A 14,830-nucleotide genomic window follows, 5' to 3' on the forward strand; every position below is an offset into this window, starting at 1 on the left:
TGGAAAAAACAGATGGAGAAAGACCACCCCTTCTGTTTTGAAGAAGAGACTGGAGGAGGAGGGATGGGACAGAGTCTGAAGTTTGGGGGTTCAACAAAAGCTGACGCTCCATAGCCTGGGGGAAGGTTTCTCAGAGGCAAGAGAGACACACAAAACCCTGACGAATATGGGTCTAAGCCTGCTACTGACTACTTCCCTGGGCTTCCTTCTCGGCAGATAAGTGCATTTAAAAGTGAGAACAGGTGAGAGAAGCCAGTGGGCTGTGTTCACTTGGTAAGTGCCCCTGTTCATTTACTCACACATCACATGACCACTGAGTGGTGGGGACTCTGCTCCCCAGACAGAACAAGGTCCAGGTGAGACAGCCAGGAAGGAAAATCATAGTTCCAATACTAGAACAGGGCTGATGGCCTCTGGCTCCTGGGGAGAGGGATAATTGTGTGGGTGCCTAGTCCCAGACCGAATGAGGAAGGACTTCCTCTCTGAAGTTCATCCAACAGCAGGGCTCTCCAAGGAACCCGGACATGCAAAATCAGGGAGGGAATGGCAAGGGATGGAAACTCGAAGTCAGAGGGCTCTTCACTAGTGCCATTGGGACCAAAGACTCTGGGGGAATCCTCCAGAAGGAGGCCCTTGCCCGAGTACAGCGCGGGCCCCATGGGGCCAAGGGTGTTGCCTACGTCACTGATGGGTCCTGTTCTTCTGTGCAGGTGATCTGGCCCTCAGGACTCCTTCACTATGTCACTCTCGAGACCACAGCCCTGGCTCCCCAAAGTGCCTCTACATTCTCCAGCTTTGTCTTGATTAAGAAATAAAGTCCAAAGCAAATCAGAGCTTGACTCCTATCTGTCTGTCCTCTGGGCCTCTGGGCTGCCCATAAATATCTCAATATGATAGCCAGAGGGGTGTCTGTTCTTGCTGAAGTCTGACTGGGAACAGCTTAAGGGCCTAATGCGGGATTCGGCACCTACCCTGCATAGGGCTCCAACATCACCACATGCCCCAATCCCTCTAGCCACAGCCCCTTCAAGCTGCTGACCACAACCAGGCCTGGGCTGGGCTGGTGGAAGTTAGTCACTTAATATCTAACCCTTAGACATGTGTCCACCCCTGCCCTGACAGTAGCCACTCAAGCAGGAAGAGGCTCCAGGGAGCCTCACATCCCATAAACTTTCAAGGTGTGGGATTAGAATCTTTGGATTGGGCAGTAGGCTAAAGGACAAAAAGGAGCTATTTGGTCAGGCAGTGGTGGTGCACACCTTTAATCCCAGTACCCAGCACTCGGGAGACAGAGGAAGGCAGATCTCAGTGAGTTCGAGGCCAGCCTGGTCTATAAAGCGAGTTCCAGGGCAGCCAGGGCTGCTACACAGAGAAACCTGGTCTCAAAAAGCCAAAAAAGGGCTGGAGAGATGGCTCAGGGGTTAAGAGTACTGACCCGAGTTCAATTCCCAGCGCCTACATGGCAGCTCACACCTGTCTGTAGCTCCAATTTCAGGGGACCCTGACACTCATGGCGAAAACGCAAAATGCACATTAAAAAAAAAAAAAAAAGGAGCTGTATGTTTGATAGCTGCTAGAAGAGCATCTGATAGAGCAGGCTGAAGAGAGCCTACCGACCTGTGCCTCTGCCTACTCCGGCCCCCTCGGGGAGGGAGGGAGTGTAGAAGCTACCAAGTCAGGTGCAATTCAATTAGTGGCCTATCCCAGTGGGTTGTGTCCTAAGACAGGACAGGCATCTCAGGGCATCTTGGGAACATGGAGTCCACTCGGAGGAAGCCACCCCAGCTCCTCTGCCCCGCGGACACTCCACAATGCTGTAGGCTCTGCGGGTTAGTCCTGAGGCTGGGCTCAGATCCCCATCCAGGACAACTTTGTCTCTTACAACCATCTCACCTGCTTGTTTCTTCATCCTAGGCTCCTGTCTACACAGTCTTTCTTTCCAGCTTATCAGGGCCTTGGACTTCAAGAAAGACCTCCATCCATTTGCTGCATTGGACCAGAAGTAGGCTTTCGAGTACAAGTACACTGTCCAGAACCTGCAGTTGGAATACATTGCCTCAGTTTCCCAGCACTGGGCTGGGGTTGATCTAGGTACAGAAGCTGTGGGTGCCGGACACTGAGCCTCAGCAGGGAAGCATCCTGGCAAGATGAGGTAAGCTCTCATAGGATGCAGAGGTTTCCATACAGCTTGCCTGCCCTGCCCTGCAGTTCAGGGCACCTGGTACATAATTGGTGCTGTGTAAGATACTAGGGCTTCCAGGACCCCAAGGAAGATGGGAGGATGCACTTGGTCCTTGTGAACCCCTTGTCCGATGGTGACCTGGCTGTCAAGCTTGGGTACCCCACATAAGTGATCCTATGAACCTCACCTTCAGTGTGGCCTCAGACAAGTGTGTAGCTAAATGAAGGTCAGGGAGAAGCAGCTCTGTCCCTGACATGCCAGAAGTGCAACCCAGAGGCTCCTACAGCCTGGGCAGTGAGGCCCAATAAAGGCCACAGAAGCCTGCTCTCCAAAGGACCCCAGGCCACACCAAATCCTGCCTGAGGCCTGAGTGAGGAAACAGGGTCTGAATGTCTGTGTGTGTGTGTGCCTGCACAGGAGGATAAGGACTTGGCACTCCGTGGATGTGTGCCTTGGCAAACCCTCTTTACCCCCCCCCCCCCAACAGGCCTTTCCTGTCCTGTAGGCTGGTGTTGGATTTTTGTGAAGGCCAATAGGAGACTCTGTGACAGCTTTGCACAGGCAACGTCCTCAGATCCCTGGGGGTTAGGGCTGCCTGAAAAAACAAGGCAGATCTCGGGGGGGGGGAGCACCATCAAGGTTCACTACTCAGGTGTCAGGTGTGGACTTTTTCCTCCCCAGGCCAGATGTCGGATGCCAGGAGGTAGAAACAACCTTCACCAAGGGTACTATGGCCAGGCAGTTCAGCAACCCGGTGAGGAGCTGGATGGCCAGCAGTGTCATCGTCTGGCAGCAGGGAAAGAAGTGGGGGTGGGGTACCTCATTATGTAAGCTGCAGGACTGGCAGAGGGGGGAAGCCTTTCTGAGTGGAGTGTCCCAGGGGTGGCTTCCATATTGTGGATCTTCCTAGGTAGGCCTCCTTGAGTTTTGGTCCCAAGCCACCTCTCACTCTTAGCCATGGCCTAGAGTGACATTCATGTGCTCTTCATGTGTTATACTTCAGCACAGAGAAGTAAGGCCTTCAGAACGCCTGGCAGCAGTGCTGCAGTGGGCTGGCAGAGGGGCTGGTCCTGATAACCCATGGTACCAGACACAGGCCCCTCCCCAGAGCAGTGGCCCCAGCCTGGGTGGGAGCACCGCCCAGGTTCACATCTCATTACTTGTTCACTCACAGAGAGAGAAACTTTGTTTCTCAACTTGTCTTCTTGGGACTTCCAGAGTCTGGAGCAGGGGGCCCAGACTCCACAAACCTTACCCCGTCTTTGTCCCTACCCATCTGTGCTCAAGACCTTCCTTGCCTGCCCTCAGTCCACACCCCATAGATGTTTCCTGAAGGTGCACAGAAGATGCACAGGCTGGCAAGCCAAGTAGGTCTGCACCCCAGCTAGGGTGCCCTGCTGCCTACATCAGGTGAGGGCTGCCTCCAGTCCAGCTCCGGGCAGCAGGAGCCAGGACACTGAAGATCCAGACTGTAGAGACCCACAGAGGTTTCCTAGTGAGAACTTACTCAGGGTCCGAGAATCTGAGCTTGCTTTACCCAGCAGGGGATGATTACCAGGTTGTGGTCACCAGGTGTTTGGAAGGGTCTACACTTGACTGTGCAGTGTGCTTTGATCTAGCAAGGGGGAAGTCTTTTGCCCCGCCCCTTGGTGTTAGAAAAAGTTTTTTTGGGCCAGGCGGTGGTGGCGCACGCCTTTAATCCCAGCACTTGGTAGCCCAGGCTGGCCTCGAACTCACAGAGATCCACCTGCCTCTGCCTCCCGAGTGCTGGGATTACAGGCGTGCGCCACCACCGCGCGGCTGGGTCCATTGGGTTTTGATCCAGAACCTCCCGAAGCTATCCTGTGTTTCTGTCTGTCTCCTCCGCTATCTATCTATACATTTCTTATCTCTTTCTCCTCCTTATAGGAACCCTTTAAACCCAGAGTCACCCTGCAGATGCAAACCAGGACGGAAGTCCCAGAGGACAGACACCCCTTGACTGTCTAGGCCAGGTGAGAGGGGAGAATGTCCAGGTCAGTCCACTCAGGAGACTATCATTAGCTGAGGTGGAGGACTAAGGGAAGAGGCAAAGGTGTGCATTTAGACCTGCTTTCTCAACAGATTGGTGTATTGGTGCCCTGGTACAGGTGAGTACCCTTGGAGATCCCTCCCAAAGCCCCACCCCAACCCCAACCACAATGGGGGTGGTCTCTGGTATGGAGAAGGCAGGGAAGCCTGGTCACCACAGCTCCAAGCAGTTCCCCTAGCCCACTACACCCTCACACCCACTTTTAGCAATGCTTGGGGACTGGCTACACCCTCTTCTTGTTTTGCAGTAACAGATCCAGACTTCCAGAGGCCAGTTGGGATTGTGCTGCCTATGTGCTGGATCTTCCTCCAAAGAGCTCCTGATTTCTCTGTTCAGCTCCCCAAGCTGACAGAAGCAGTATTTGACAGGGGAAGGCAGAGAGTGGTTGGTGGGTGGCATGAGCTGAGTTCCTCAGGACAGTACCTGCAGGGTTGGGTGCAGTTATGCACCCTGGGTGCTGGGAAAGGGCAGGACCTTGGTTCTGCAGGAGGAAGACCCAAACGTTCCTGAGGGTCCTTCTTGGAGCCTGTAGACCCCAGCACCCAACCTGAGAGTAAAGTGCTGCTAGCTTAGCTGCCCAGAAGCTCCTGCCTTGGGACAGCAATTATATGCGGCAAGTCATACCCCACCCTGTCCCAAGTGTGCCCTGTAGACACATCCAGTCTTCATGTATCTCAAAATATAAGGCTGTTGAGATGTCTCAGAAGGTAAAGGTACTTGCTGCTAAGTCTTAATGACCTGAGTTTGAGTCCTGGGACCCAAGGGTGGAGGAAGAAAACCAAGTCGTACAAGTTGCCCTCTGACCTCCACATTTGCTCTGTGGCACACAATAAAATCAATAATGTAAAATAACAATAATAAGGGCAATGATTGAGGAAGTCAGCAAATATTGACCTCTGAGATCTGCTTGCATGTGTGCGCATGTGCACTTGCACATACATGGGCACACTTGAATATGTACAACACACACAAAAAGGTGAGAGTACTATTGCTGTGTTCGTACAGGACAGTGTAGTCTTATTCATTTTCTCTTTTGTGTGTGCGTTAGGGCCCTGTTGTCTATCCCAGCCGACCAGGTCCCTGAGGTCCTCTGGCTTTGGCCTTCCTAACTGGCTTTACAAGTGTGTTCTGCTGTGCCCTGCAACACCATTGTCTTGAAAAGACAAAATTGTCCTGAAATTTTTGAGGGTAAAGGTCAATGCTGTCTGTAATGTAACTGTTCTGGAAAATTTAATAAAATAAAATTTAATTTAAAAAATACTGATTGTAAATTTGTCAAAATGTTGATAATTTTCCCATCTGGGGCCCATTATGCTACTGTTGCTGCTTTCTAGTTGGTTTGAATTTTTTCAGTCCAAAAAAAAAAAAGAGCCAGGTGGTGGTGGCGCACGCCTTTAATCCCAGGACTCGGGAGGCAGAGCCAGGTGCATCTCTGTGAGTTCGAGGCCAGCCTGGGCTACAGAGTGAGTTCCAGGAAAGGTGCAAAGCTACACAGAGAAACTCTGTTTCGGGGGGGGGGGGGAGGGAAGAAAGAAAGAAATTCCTGTCTTTCCAAACTATTTTTCTTGATTGGGGCTGATTGGGCTGAGAGGACCACAGAGAAAAGAAGTACACACACACGCGCACACACACACACACACATGCACACCTTTGTGCATGTACCCCAGTGGTCAGCCAGCCCCTTTAATGCTCAGTACCTTCTGGTCTCCAGGACTTGGCCAATGGTGAGCCCTGTCACTCATTTGAAGGCTTGGGGTCTGGACTACCAAGCTGGAAGTCCTGCTTCCATCTGCCCCTGTGGCCATGGTGGTGCCCGCAAGGCTTGGGCAATGTCCAGTCAGCCCAGCAAAACCTGAGTTCCCAACCCCAGAGGTGTGTTAGTGAGAAATGCTGCCTGAGCACATGCTGTCACTTGATGCGCGGTCTATACCTTGTCACAGACCAAGAGGAGAGAAGAAGGTCTCCTAGGCCGTGCAGCAACAGAGACAAGGCAGACCTTCCTTCAAACCAGCTCAGCTCCACCTCCATGGACTCCCAAGAGGGTCTGGAATGGGGAGAGGCAGGCTGCCCTCTGTAGCCTCAAGGACACCATACCCTTCATTCTGGGTTGGGAGCCTTGGTTCCTGGGAGTCCAGGAGTGATCGATCCTTGTTGGCAGAGGTTAGTCCACCAGTCATATGCTGCACTATCCTGGTATGGCCACAAGGGGCAGCTCTCAGCCAGTTCTGCAACCAGAAACAAAATATGTCAACTCACATATAACCGTTTTAATGCTCAAAATCCCTGGACCCCAATGGGTCCCACCATATCTTGAGTGGTCTTGACATGCTACTTGAGAAGGCCTTAAATTCCTTGGCTCAATGGGCTAGAGTTAAGAGTAGTTGCTGCTCTTCCAAAGGACCCAAGCTCAGTTCCCAGCACCCACATTGTAACTCACAGCTGCCTGGAATTCCAGCTTCAGGGAATCTTTTGGAGTCTATGAGTACCGGCACTCACGTGTACATAAGCACACACATATACATATCATTTAAAAATTAAAGAAAATATTCCTTGGTTCAAACAATGGTCCTGCCTCAGCACCCAGAGTGGTTGGGGCCACTGCTGTGTCTAGCTCATTGCCTCAGCACTGAAGACACAAAATTGGAAAAACAAACAAAAAAGCCACAACCACCATAACAAAAACCCAGCAGCTCCATAGACTGAGAATCAGATCCTGTAGAATTTAGCAGTTTACACGATGAGCTGTGTTATGTCTGGGTCCGTAAGGTCTGGTACAGGCCCTCTAGTGGAAGAGGGTGCAGTGTGCTGTTCCCAGGCCTGGACAGGCTCTGCCTCTAGGTTTCCTCACGAGCACTTGCGGTCCTCCTTACTTTGTTAGTCAAAGGTGTCCTGGGCTGCCTTGGGTCTTGGTGAGTAACGAGAGGGACTGGGAGAAGTGGCAGCCGTCACTTGTCACTTCTGCTGTATTTCGGCGGCTAGAAGCAAGACTTTAGGAGCAGTTTCTGGGAGGGGTCATTGAGGATGGACATGCAAGCAGACGTCAAGACTGTCCTAGAGAATCCTAAAACCACAGTGACAAGCAGGGAAAATAAGTAATGGCATGGGAGAGAGGAAGAAAGATGGGCAGAGTTGAAATGGTCTACGCAGAGCCTCAAGAAAACTCTTTCAAAAGATGCTATTTCAGCAAAGAGCTAAGGGTAGTATACAGGGCTGGGGACAGGAAACAACCCACACAAAGGCTCTGAGGCAGGAGCCTCATCAGGCCTGAAAAAGGTGAGGACTGAGGTATGTTTGGCTGACGGCACCCTTCAAATATATTAGTTACAACAATTCAGTCGGTAACCACTCTAACTGAGGCTCTCATAGGGTCATGACAGCCCTCTTGCACAGCCTTGGGAAGACTTCTGTTCCCATCCAGGCCTCCTCCTGAGCACACCCTTTACTGGGCTCCACTCTCGGTAGATAGCAGCTCAAACACCAGCTCATGTTCTGTATGTAGCCCCTGATGTGGATTCCAATCAGCACTTTGCCGAAACCTGAGTGCTGTCCTGTTGAGTATTCATCTCTTGCATTAGATCTCAAGTTCCAGAGACCTTGTGTTGGTCAAGGTGTCCTCAGGGATAAAACAGCAGGTAGCACGAGAGCGGGGGGGTGGGGGGGGTGGGGGGGGTGGGGGGGGGGGAGGGGTCAGACAATGGGAGGATATTGTATGGAGTAGGGAGGCTTCCCTGTTTGCACTGTTTACCAAACCTACTTGCATTTTGGTTTGTTACAATTCAGTGTGGAAAGAGTTGTGTTTGTATCTAAAGTGACATGAAGGGACAAGTCTGGAGGCCTCCGGGATCAGCCCATGGGGGATGTTTAGGAAAGAGGACCAGCATTGAAAAGCAGCAGGTGTGCGCGCGGTCGCTAGGAGGGACCCCGAAGAGCCGAGGGGCACCAGAAGTGAGGCCCTTACAGATTTCTGCTAGGGTGCCAGGGTCAAAGCAAGGAGCCCGGTGTAGCACTGAGGAGCCTACTTCCGAAGGGGTTAGAGCTCTAAGTCCCGCCCTCTAGTCCCGCCTCTCTCTAAACCCCGCCCTCAAGGTGCCTCCAGCCCCGCCCCAAGCACTAAGCTCCACCCTCTAGTTCGGCCCTGCGAGCCAGGCCTGATCTCCGGAAACACTGGCAGTCCTGAGTACCGCCCCGCAGTCTTGTCCTTCCGTCCTTCCAGACACCAGAAGTTCCGCCCCGTAGCTTGCAAGTCACCAAGTTCGTACTTCTGCGCAGGCGCCCTCAACCCACAAGAGGTTTGGCTCCTGGGGTGAAACCGCTTTGCTGCTATGGCCCCTCCGTCGCTGTCACCGCCGCCGCTTTGCATTCTGCCACCAGGCTCAGGCCCTCCCCGCTTCGTGTGCTACTGTGAGCTGGAGGATGGTGGAGACCCGGACGGCGGCGGCTTTAACCTCTAGTGAGTGGGGTCTAGGGATGTGGGGTGCGGGAGTGCAGCAACCGCCGTGCCTGACAGCCCCTCCCGCCCAGTGTGACGGACGCCGCGGAGCTCTGGAGCACCTGCTTCTCGCCTGACAGCCTGGCAACGCTCGTGCGTACCAGCACTGGGGATGGGAGACATCTGGGAGCCTAGCACCCCCTTACCCTCCTCCCTTTGGCTACGGTCCTAATAGTATTCTAGGGATGGGCAGTTTGGAGTGTCCAGTGGGTCAAGGGCTGTTAGTGACAATTCTGTGTTCCCAGCAGAAAGCCCGATTTGGTCTAAGTGGGACTGAGGACATCCCATCCCGGTTCAGGTGAGTCCCAGTTAGGGAGGCCATGTGGGTGAGGAACTTGGAATAGGGTTAAAACACATCCTCTTTCTCCTTAGGGCAGCCTGCCAGCAGCAAGCAGTGACTGTAAGCCTGCAAGAGGATAGAGCCTTGATGACCCTCTCAGGAGACACCTCTGCACTAACCTTTGACCTCTCCAAGGTGCCCAGAACAGAGGCAGCCCCCAAGCTACAGGCTTTGACTCTTAGTCTGGCAGAGCGTGTGTACAACCTAGAGAGGCGGCTAGCAGGTAAGCTATATGTGAGCACCTGTACCCTCACTCGAGGACCTGTATACCCTCTTGGCATTGAGTGGGGTGCCCATGGCTTTCTCCCAGCTGCAGAAGAGACTGCCACTAGTCCCAGGAAGAACACCCATCCAGTGGGCCCTCAGATTTTTTTACCAGGTAAGAGGTAGGCCTGGCATGTAGGATGGGGCTAGTCTTTCTCTGGAACTGCCTCCTCAGGTGCCTCATGTTCTAGAGAGAATCTTTCAGTGTGGTCGGAGTTCTTTTGGGTTCAAGATTTCTCTGATCTGATTTTCCGGCAGAACTTGATCACCAGAGAGGCAGCTCTGGACTTGGGGTCAGGAGACGGTGTCCAGGGGAGTCTCTCATCAACCCTGGCTTCAAAAGGTACTTGCCACATGTCTTTCCTACCCTGGTCCCTTCCCTTTCCTTTATGCATTACATACTCTTGTCTTCTAGCAAGAAACCAGCTGGCGGTGTAGACTTCGATGAGACCTGAAAATACAGAAGAGCCTGTGACCTTGCCAGGAGCCTGTCTACAAGGAAAGGGGTAGATCTGAAACCCCCACCAATCAGAGAAACCCCTTGCTTAACTTGCTGACTGGTCCTACTGTTGGGCAGGAATGCCTCTCATCCCTTCCTGGTGAAATAAACTGCTCTCTTGGGTAGAAATGCTAGGCCAGACTTGACTGGTGAGGATCGGCTCTGAGGAGGAGGCCAGAGAAGACTCTCTTGGTGTGGAGGCCCGGGATGCAAATAGATGCATCAGGCTCTGGGCATCAAGGAGGCTCTCCTGGCTGGATCTAGGGTAGAGCTTTCTTTGACTGTGTTGTTTCTGTATGGCCAGCCCAGAAGCTGAGAAGGTCCCAGCCTGGTAGGGCCAGGACTTCATAAGGCTTGGAATGCTGTCCCACACTTCTAAGCCCCACCCAGACAGGACAGGTCACACCTGTCCCATACAGAGATGCACAGAGGAGTTGTCTTGGGGAAGGTGCGTATTTGGAAGGCCACTACAGAGTGTCAGACAGTGGAAGCCCCTTCTTGGAGGAGGAGGCGTTGGCCCACAGCCTGTGGCAGGACTGAGGAATGTAGGCCTGCTACCACCCACCTGGCCAGGATCCCGGAGGTTGAGCTCCATGGGGCTCTGCTCCCCACCCTTCTTGGCCATCCAGGGCACCACGCCCAGCTCTGGCCTGACTGGTTTGGGAGACTAATCCAGTCCCCTAGATCCCTGATGCCACTGTGCCAGGGCAGCTGTAGGGAGCCCCAGGCCTCTGCTAGCACCATGGAGGAGGATGAACTGTACCTTGCCTACTGGACTCTTGCCCTCATCATTTTAGGCTGTTATCTTGAACTATGCTTCTCACCATGGGGTTGGGCTGGCGTAATTGTGGGCCTCTGGCCGCTTGGATGTTCAGAACACGCTTAACTTGGGGCAGAGATGCCTTTATGGGGCTGCAGATGAGTGTATGGAGTTAGGGGTGCTAACGGGGGTGCACAGCAGGCTGATAAGCTGCCAGGATCTCGGCACTGTGTGGACACGTATACTTGAACTCCTTCTCCTGCAGGGCACTGTCCAGGTAACGGCGGACACCACACAGTTCCTCAGGGATGGGCATCTGGCGGAAGTGTGCACACACGGTCTGTAGGTACAATAGAGTGTGATTTCGGGCCTTGCTCGATGGCCTTTCTCCCCACACCTACCAGTTGGTCCCTAGCTTACATCCACAATATGCAGCTTGGGCAGCAGGCTGCAGTCAGCCAGTGTGAACTGGTCACCGTCTAGGAAGCGGCGTCGGGATTCACGAAGTTGTGGCTCCCTTTCCAGCTCATGGTCTAATGGTGCACGCAGGTAGCTGTCTAGCCTGGTCAAGGCCCGGAGCAGCTGCTGATACAGGGCTTGGGGGCAATGGCACAGTAAGGACTTAGCCTTGGTCTTGGATTGTCCCTCCTGCCTGTACCTTCTGGGCTGTGTCTCACCATTGTCCTGTGTAGGTACGGGGTTCTTGATGAAGGCAGAAAACTTGTGGAAGATGTCATTTCCTGCTGTGTTGGACTCTCTGTACCGAGGTGCCAGGCTAGGGAAGCTGTAGGTGTGAGTGGTTTGAGAACTCCAGTCAGATCCTCAACATACACTCTGTCTCAAAGCACCCTTCCTGGGCACTCTCCCAAGTGTCCCCCCACCACCCCCCAGTCCCATCTTTGCCCTCCTGCCCCTCAGGTGCTCACTCAGGTGGCCTCAGCGTCGCCTCTAGAAACTCCTCAATCTGCAGCGTGTCTGTCTTGGCATCCCCATCATAGAGCAAGATGGGCAGCTGCGAGCCTGGTGCAAAGTCCTTCAGCACATCCAGCGCCCTGTGGACACCAGGCAGAAGGGAGGTGGCTGGCCTGAGCGGGGCAGAGGCCAGGGAGGGGTCCAGGGCCGTGTCTCACCTTCGTGTGTCCACTGTGGTGAGTGTGAAGGGGACACCCTTGAGGAGTAGCACCATGAAGAGCCGCTGACAGGAAGGGCAGTGGCCTACACTCTCGCCATCTTCACTGGCCTGGGTGGATGGGGCAGGGGTGTTGGGCTGGGAGCAGACTCAGGAATCCCGATACCTGGCTGGGTGGGAACCTGCCTCCCACTGCCATTGGCTCTGGAGGCACACTAGGACTCTGGCCTGGTTGGGCATGGCATCTACAAGTGTCTAGTGAGGGCCCTTGACCTGATCCCTGGAGTGCAGAGAGCAAGAGACACTGGGACCTTGAAGGCAGGTAGGGACAGTGCCAGCCTGGCCTTGGGGTCCTGCCACAATCCTTTCCTTCCAGAGCCAGAGAGTTCTAGTCACAGAAACTGACTACAGGGTGGGGTAGCCAGAGAGTCATCTTCTAAGTGATCAACCCACACAACTGGGTATTGAAGCCGACAGCTCAGCTCAGGGAAGTGGCCAAAGAGGAGGACAGGACCTGCCCCCCACTCAGATCTGAGCACTGGCCTGAGAGCTAATGGGGCTATCTGGCCAGCCCCCTTCTGGCACATGAACCTGAATCTCTAGCTAAATCTCTGGTACAAGCTACCAGATTGATACCTCCCCACCAAGGGGCATTCTCCCAGGGTTGGGCCAGGTCCAGGAGCCAAAGTGAAGAGCAGGACCCAGGCTATCTGATGCCCCCACCTTAAGAGCTCATCCCCCAGGCAGCTTCAGCCCACCACAGGAGAAGGCACCCTTAGGAAGGCCCACCCCTCAGCCTGCACAAGAAAACAGAACACCCCTTCCAGCCCAGCCTGCCCAGAACCTTCACAAACAGCTGGAGCTTGGTGGTTTCGGCCATGGTAGGAGCTGAGGCATCCGGCGGCAGCACAGGGCACAGGGTGTGCCTTGGGAGCTCTTTAAATCTCCCTGGATGCCCCACCCTCCCCAGTCTGTGGGCCCGCCCCACGGAACCACCTAGGCAGCAGATAGGATGCCAAGGCAGAGTGTCTTTACAAGACCAGAGTGTCCACGTATAACAGTGACCACAGGGAGCCTGAGTCTCGGGGCTGGCTGTGAGTATGGGAAACTGGCTCACAGCAAAAGACTGAAGCCTCAGTGTGTTTGTGATGGGGCCAGTGTGGTGAATGCAAACAGGGGTGGGGGTGGGGGATGTGAGGAGGCCAGGAGAGACCATGGGCACAGAGTACTACTAGCCTGTAAGGGAAAGTTCTGGATTGCAGCCATGCTACACTGATCTCAGCCCAGGGCCTGCTTCACAGCCCTCCACAGCAGATCCTCTTCATTGCCAAATCTTTATCTAAAAATGCCTCAGTTTGCCCTTCTGGAAGAGATGCCCCCTCCTTCCGACAAAGCCCAGCCAGGTAGGGCCCTCTGCCCTCAGGGCGGGCCCACATTCCTGACATGTTCATGGCTGGCAGGCTGATAAGCCTGGTTTTTGATGTTTAACCCAGCTGGGCAGGGGATTCCATGCCCCACCATGCCCACATAGGCTCCAGGCAGGTTTCTTACTCTTCACCTTAACCTTCAGATGGCACCAGGAAGGATTAGGAGCTGCTGCCTGCTGGCTAAGGAGCTGGGAATGTGGTCCCCAGCAGGAAGGAAAAGGCCAGGATAGTCTGACCCTACCGGGCACATACCTGCCACTCACTCAGGCTTCCTGAGCCCACTGGGGTCCATAGTGTGAGTTCCTTTGGCATTACTGGTGTCTCTGCCGCCCTGCAGGAGACTTGGCCTTCAGAACTTGTGCTCACAGAGGACTGGCGCTGCCCACAGCTGACCAGGACCTGTTGATTGCTTTCCTCTCTCTGGTAGGTTGGTGCCATCCAGGCTGGATAGTGCAGCCAAGGTGGCTCCGTACCTGCCCACTCACCTGCTCACATGCCTGACTCTGGCTAGTGCCTCAGCTGTCCCAGGCTTCCTGCTCCCAAGCCCCATCTGCTCACTTCCCTCATCTCAGCTGAGCTCCCAGACAGGTATTATGCAGCTCTGACATCCTTGGAGCTTGGATGTGTACCAGAGTCTCAGTTTTTCTCCCGATTCTTAACTCCTTAGAGCTAGTTTTATTTTGGCTTCTTGCTGACATGGTCGGCTTTCTGCCTTATGGTTTTCTGTCCTTTGCATGCAGGTCACCACTGCAGCCCCTGAAGCCTTTCCAAACTGCCAGTGGTCACCAGACAGGCCCTGTGTTTACATATTTTTGCAAAGCTGCCCTTAGAAATGCACAAGAAAGGGTGAAGTGGGCAGACAACATGAGCAGAGGCGTGGGGCGAAAGAAACACATCTCAAGAACCAAGCCAAAGTGCTGCAGCCTCTTTACTGTTCCGGGCGGGGTTGTGGACGCGTCAGTTTGTGGGTGGTTGGAGCCATCTGTGCACTGTCCTCCTGCTCATCGTCTCCTGGAGTCAGCTCCAGTTTGCCTCCCAAACTCTAGGGTCATCACCGTACCACTGAACTGTGTCCCTCGCAGGGAGTGGGATGAGAGATGGGTCCACAAGTGCATGCCAACGGAGTGGGTATTGTAGGTTTGTTGTGTGCTCCCAAAAGCTTCATGTATTGGAATCTAAATGCCCAGGACCTGAAACTTTATCCAGAGATAGTGTCCTTAAAGAGGCAATCAAATTGAAAATGAGACCAGCCAGTAGGCTCCAATTCAACGTGACCATGTCCTTTCCAAAGGGGAAATGTGTGGCTAGGTGTATTCCAGAGGCAGAGAGCCTGCCTGGCCTGTGAGGTCCTGTGTTTGATTCTCAGCACCATAAAGGGGACAGAGGAGATTTGAACACAGACATGCTCACAGAACATTCTGCAAACATGATGCAGAGGCGATCAGGATGACACACTTATGCCTCAAGGATTATGGAAGGCAAAGTCCAGGAGTTGGGGAAGGGCCTGAAACACATCTTCCCTCAGGCTTATAGTAAAGCCAGCCTGCCCTAACCCCAGTCTCCTCTTTGTATGGCCTCCACAGCAAACCAATACAAACAGGATAACACAGAGAACTGGAAAAAAAAAGCATTAGCATGCAGGATTATGAGCTTCTGCTGGCCCATTCTG

General features: G+C 53.7%; 2 protein-coding genes and 1 long non-coding RNA gene across 8 annotated transcripts; 2 read left to right on the forward strand and 1 right to left on the reverse strand.

Annotated features, from left to right (window-relative positions):
• The first annotated feature begins 215 nt into the window (after positions 1–215).
• Positions 216–833, forward strand: LOC118581278. Of its 2 annotated transcripts, none has more exons than XR_004944676.1 (2): positions 216–273; positions 711–833. It is a non-coding gene; the product is annotated as an uncharacterized LOC118581278 (long non-coding RNA). The 2 variants fall into 2 exon arrangements; XR_004944677.1 differs by having other exon boundaries at positions 216–242.
• Positions 834–8,396: 7,563 nt separating this feature from the next.
• Positions 8,397–9,974, forward strand: Paxx (PAXX non-homologous end joining factor). 5 transcript variants are annotated; one of them, XM_036185223.1, is made up of 7 exons: positions 8,399–8,703; positions 8,775–8,835; positions 8,988–9,040; positions 9,115–9,305; positions 9,399–9,461; positions 9,605–9,689; positions 9,762–9,974. In XM_036185223.1, the coding sequence occupies exons 1-7, from the start codon at positions 8,576–8,578 to the stop codon at positions 9,799–9,801; spliced, it is 621 nt and encodes a 206-aa protein (XP_036041116.1). In that variant the 5' UTR covers positions 8,399–8,575; the 3' UTR covers positions 9,802–9,974. The 5 variants fall into 5 exon arrangements, with proteins under 5 accessions (XP_036041118.1, XP_036041116.1, XP_036041117.1 ...); XM_036185224.1 differs by having other exon boundaries at positions 8,400–8,703; positions 9,393–9,461; positions 9,766–9,974; XM_036185221.1 differs by having other exon boundaries at positions 8,403–8,703; positions 9,393–9,461.
• Positions 9,975–10,741: 767 nt separating this feature from the next.
• On the reverse strand, positions 10,742–12,614 carry Clic3 (chloride intracellular channel 3). Its single transcript, XM_036184193.1, has 6 exons — positions 12,579–12,614; positions 11,736–11,845; positions 11,532–11,657; positions 11,283–11,389; positions 11,026–11,201; positions 10,742–10,945 (listed from the first exon to the last, which is right to left on the reverse strand). The coding sequence occupies exons 1-6, from the start codon at positions 12,612–12,614 to the stop codon at positions 10,787–10,789; spliced, it is 714 nt and encodes a 237-aa protein (XP_036040086.1). The 3' UTR covers positions 10,742–10,786.
• Positions 12,615–14,830: the final 2,216 nt, after the last annotated feature.

This window comes from Onychomys torridus, chromosome 4 (genome assembly GCF_903995425.1).
Source record: "Onychomys torridus chromosome 4, mOncTor1.1, whole genome shotgun sequence".
NCBI classification, from domain to species: Eukaryota; Metazoa; Chordata; class Mammalia; order Rodentia; family Cricetidae; genus Onychomys; species Onychomys torridus.

Bases quoted from the DNA above. Each gene is read 5' to 3' on its own strand.
- Paxx (XM_036185221.1), top strand. From the start codon at position 8,576: ATGGCCCCTCCGTCGCTGTCACCGCCGCCGCTTTGCATTCTGCCACCA. The intron at 9,041-9,114 runs GTGAGTCCCAGT...CTTTCTCCTTAG, and splicing joins GACATCCCATCCCGGTTCAG to GGCAGCCTGCCAGCAGCAAG. The intron at 9,462-9,604 runs GTAAGAGGTAGG...ATTTTCCGGCAG, and splicing joins CCCTCAGATTTTTTTACCAG to AACTTGATCACCAGAGAGGC.
- Clic3 (XM_036184193.1), bottom strand. From the start codon at position 12,614: ATGGCCGAAACCACCAAGCTCCAGCTGTTTGTGAAG. The intron at 11,846-12,578 runs GTTCTGGGCAGG...CCATCCACCCAG, and splicing joins AGCTCCAGCTGTTTGTGAAG to GCCAGTGAAGATGGCGAGAG. The intron at 11,390-11,531 runs GTGAGCACCTGA...TCACACCTACAG, and splicing joins GCGACGCTGAGGCCACCTGA to CTTCCCTAGCCTGGCACCTC.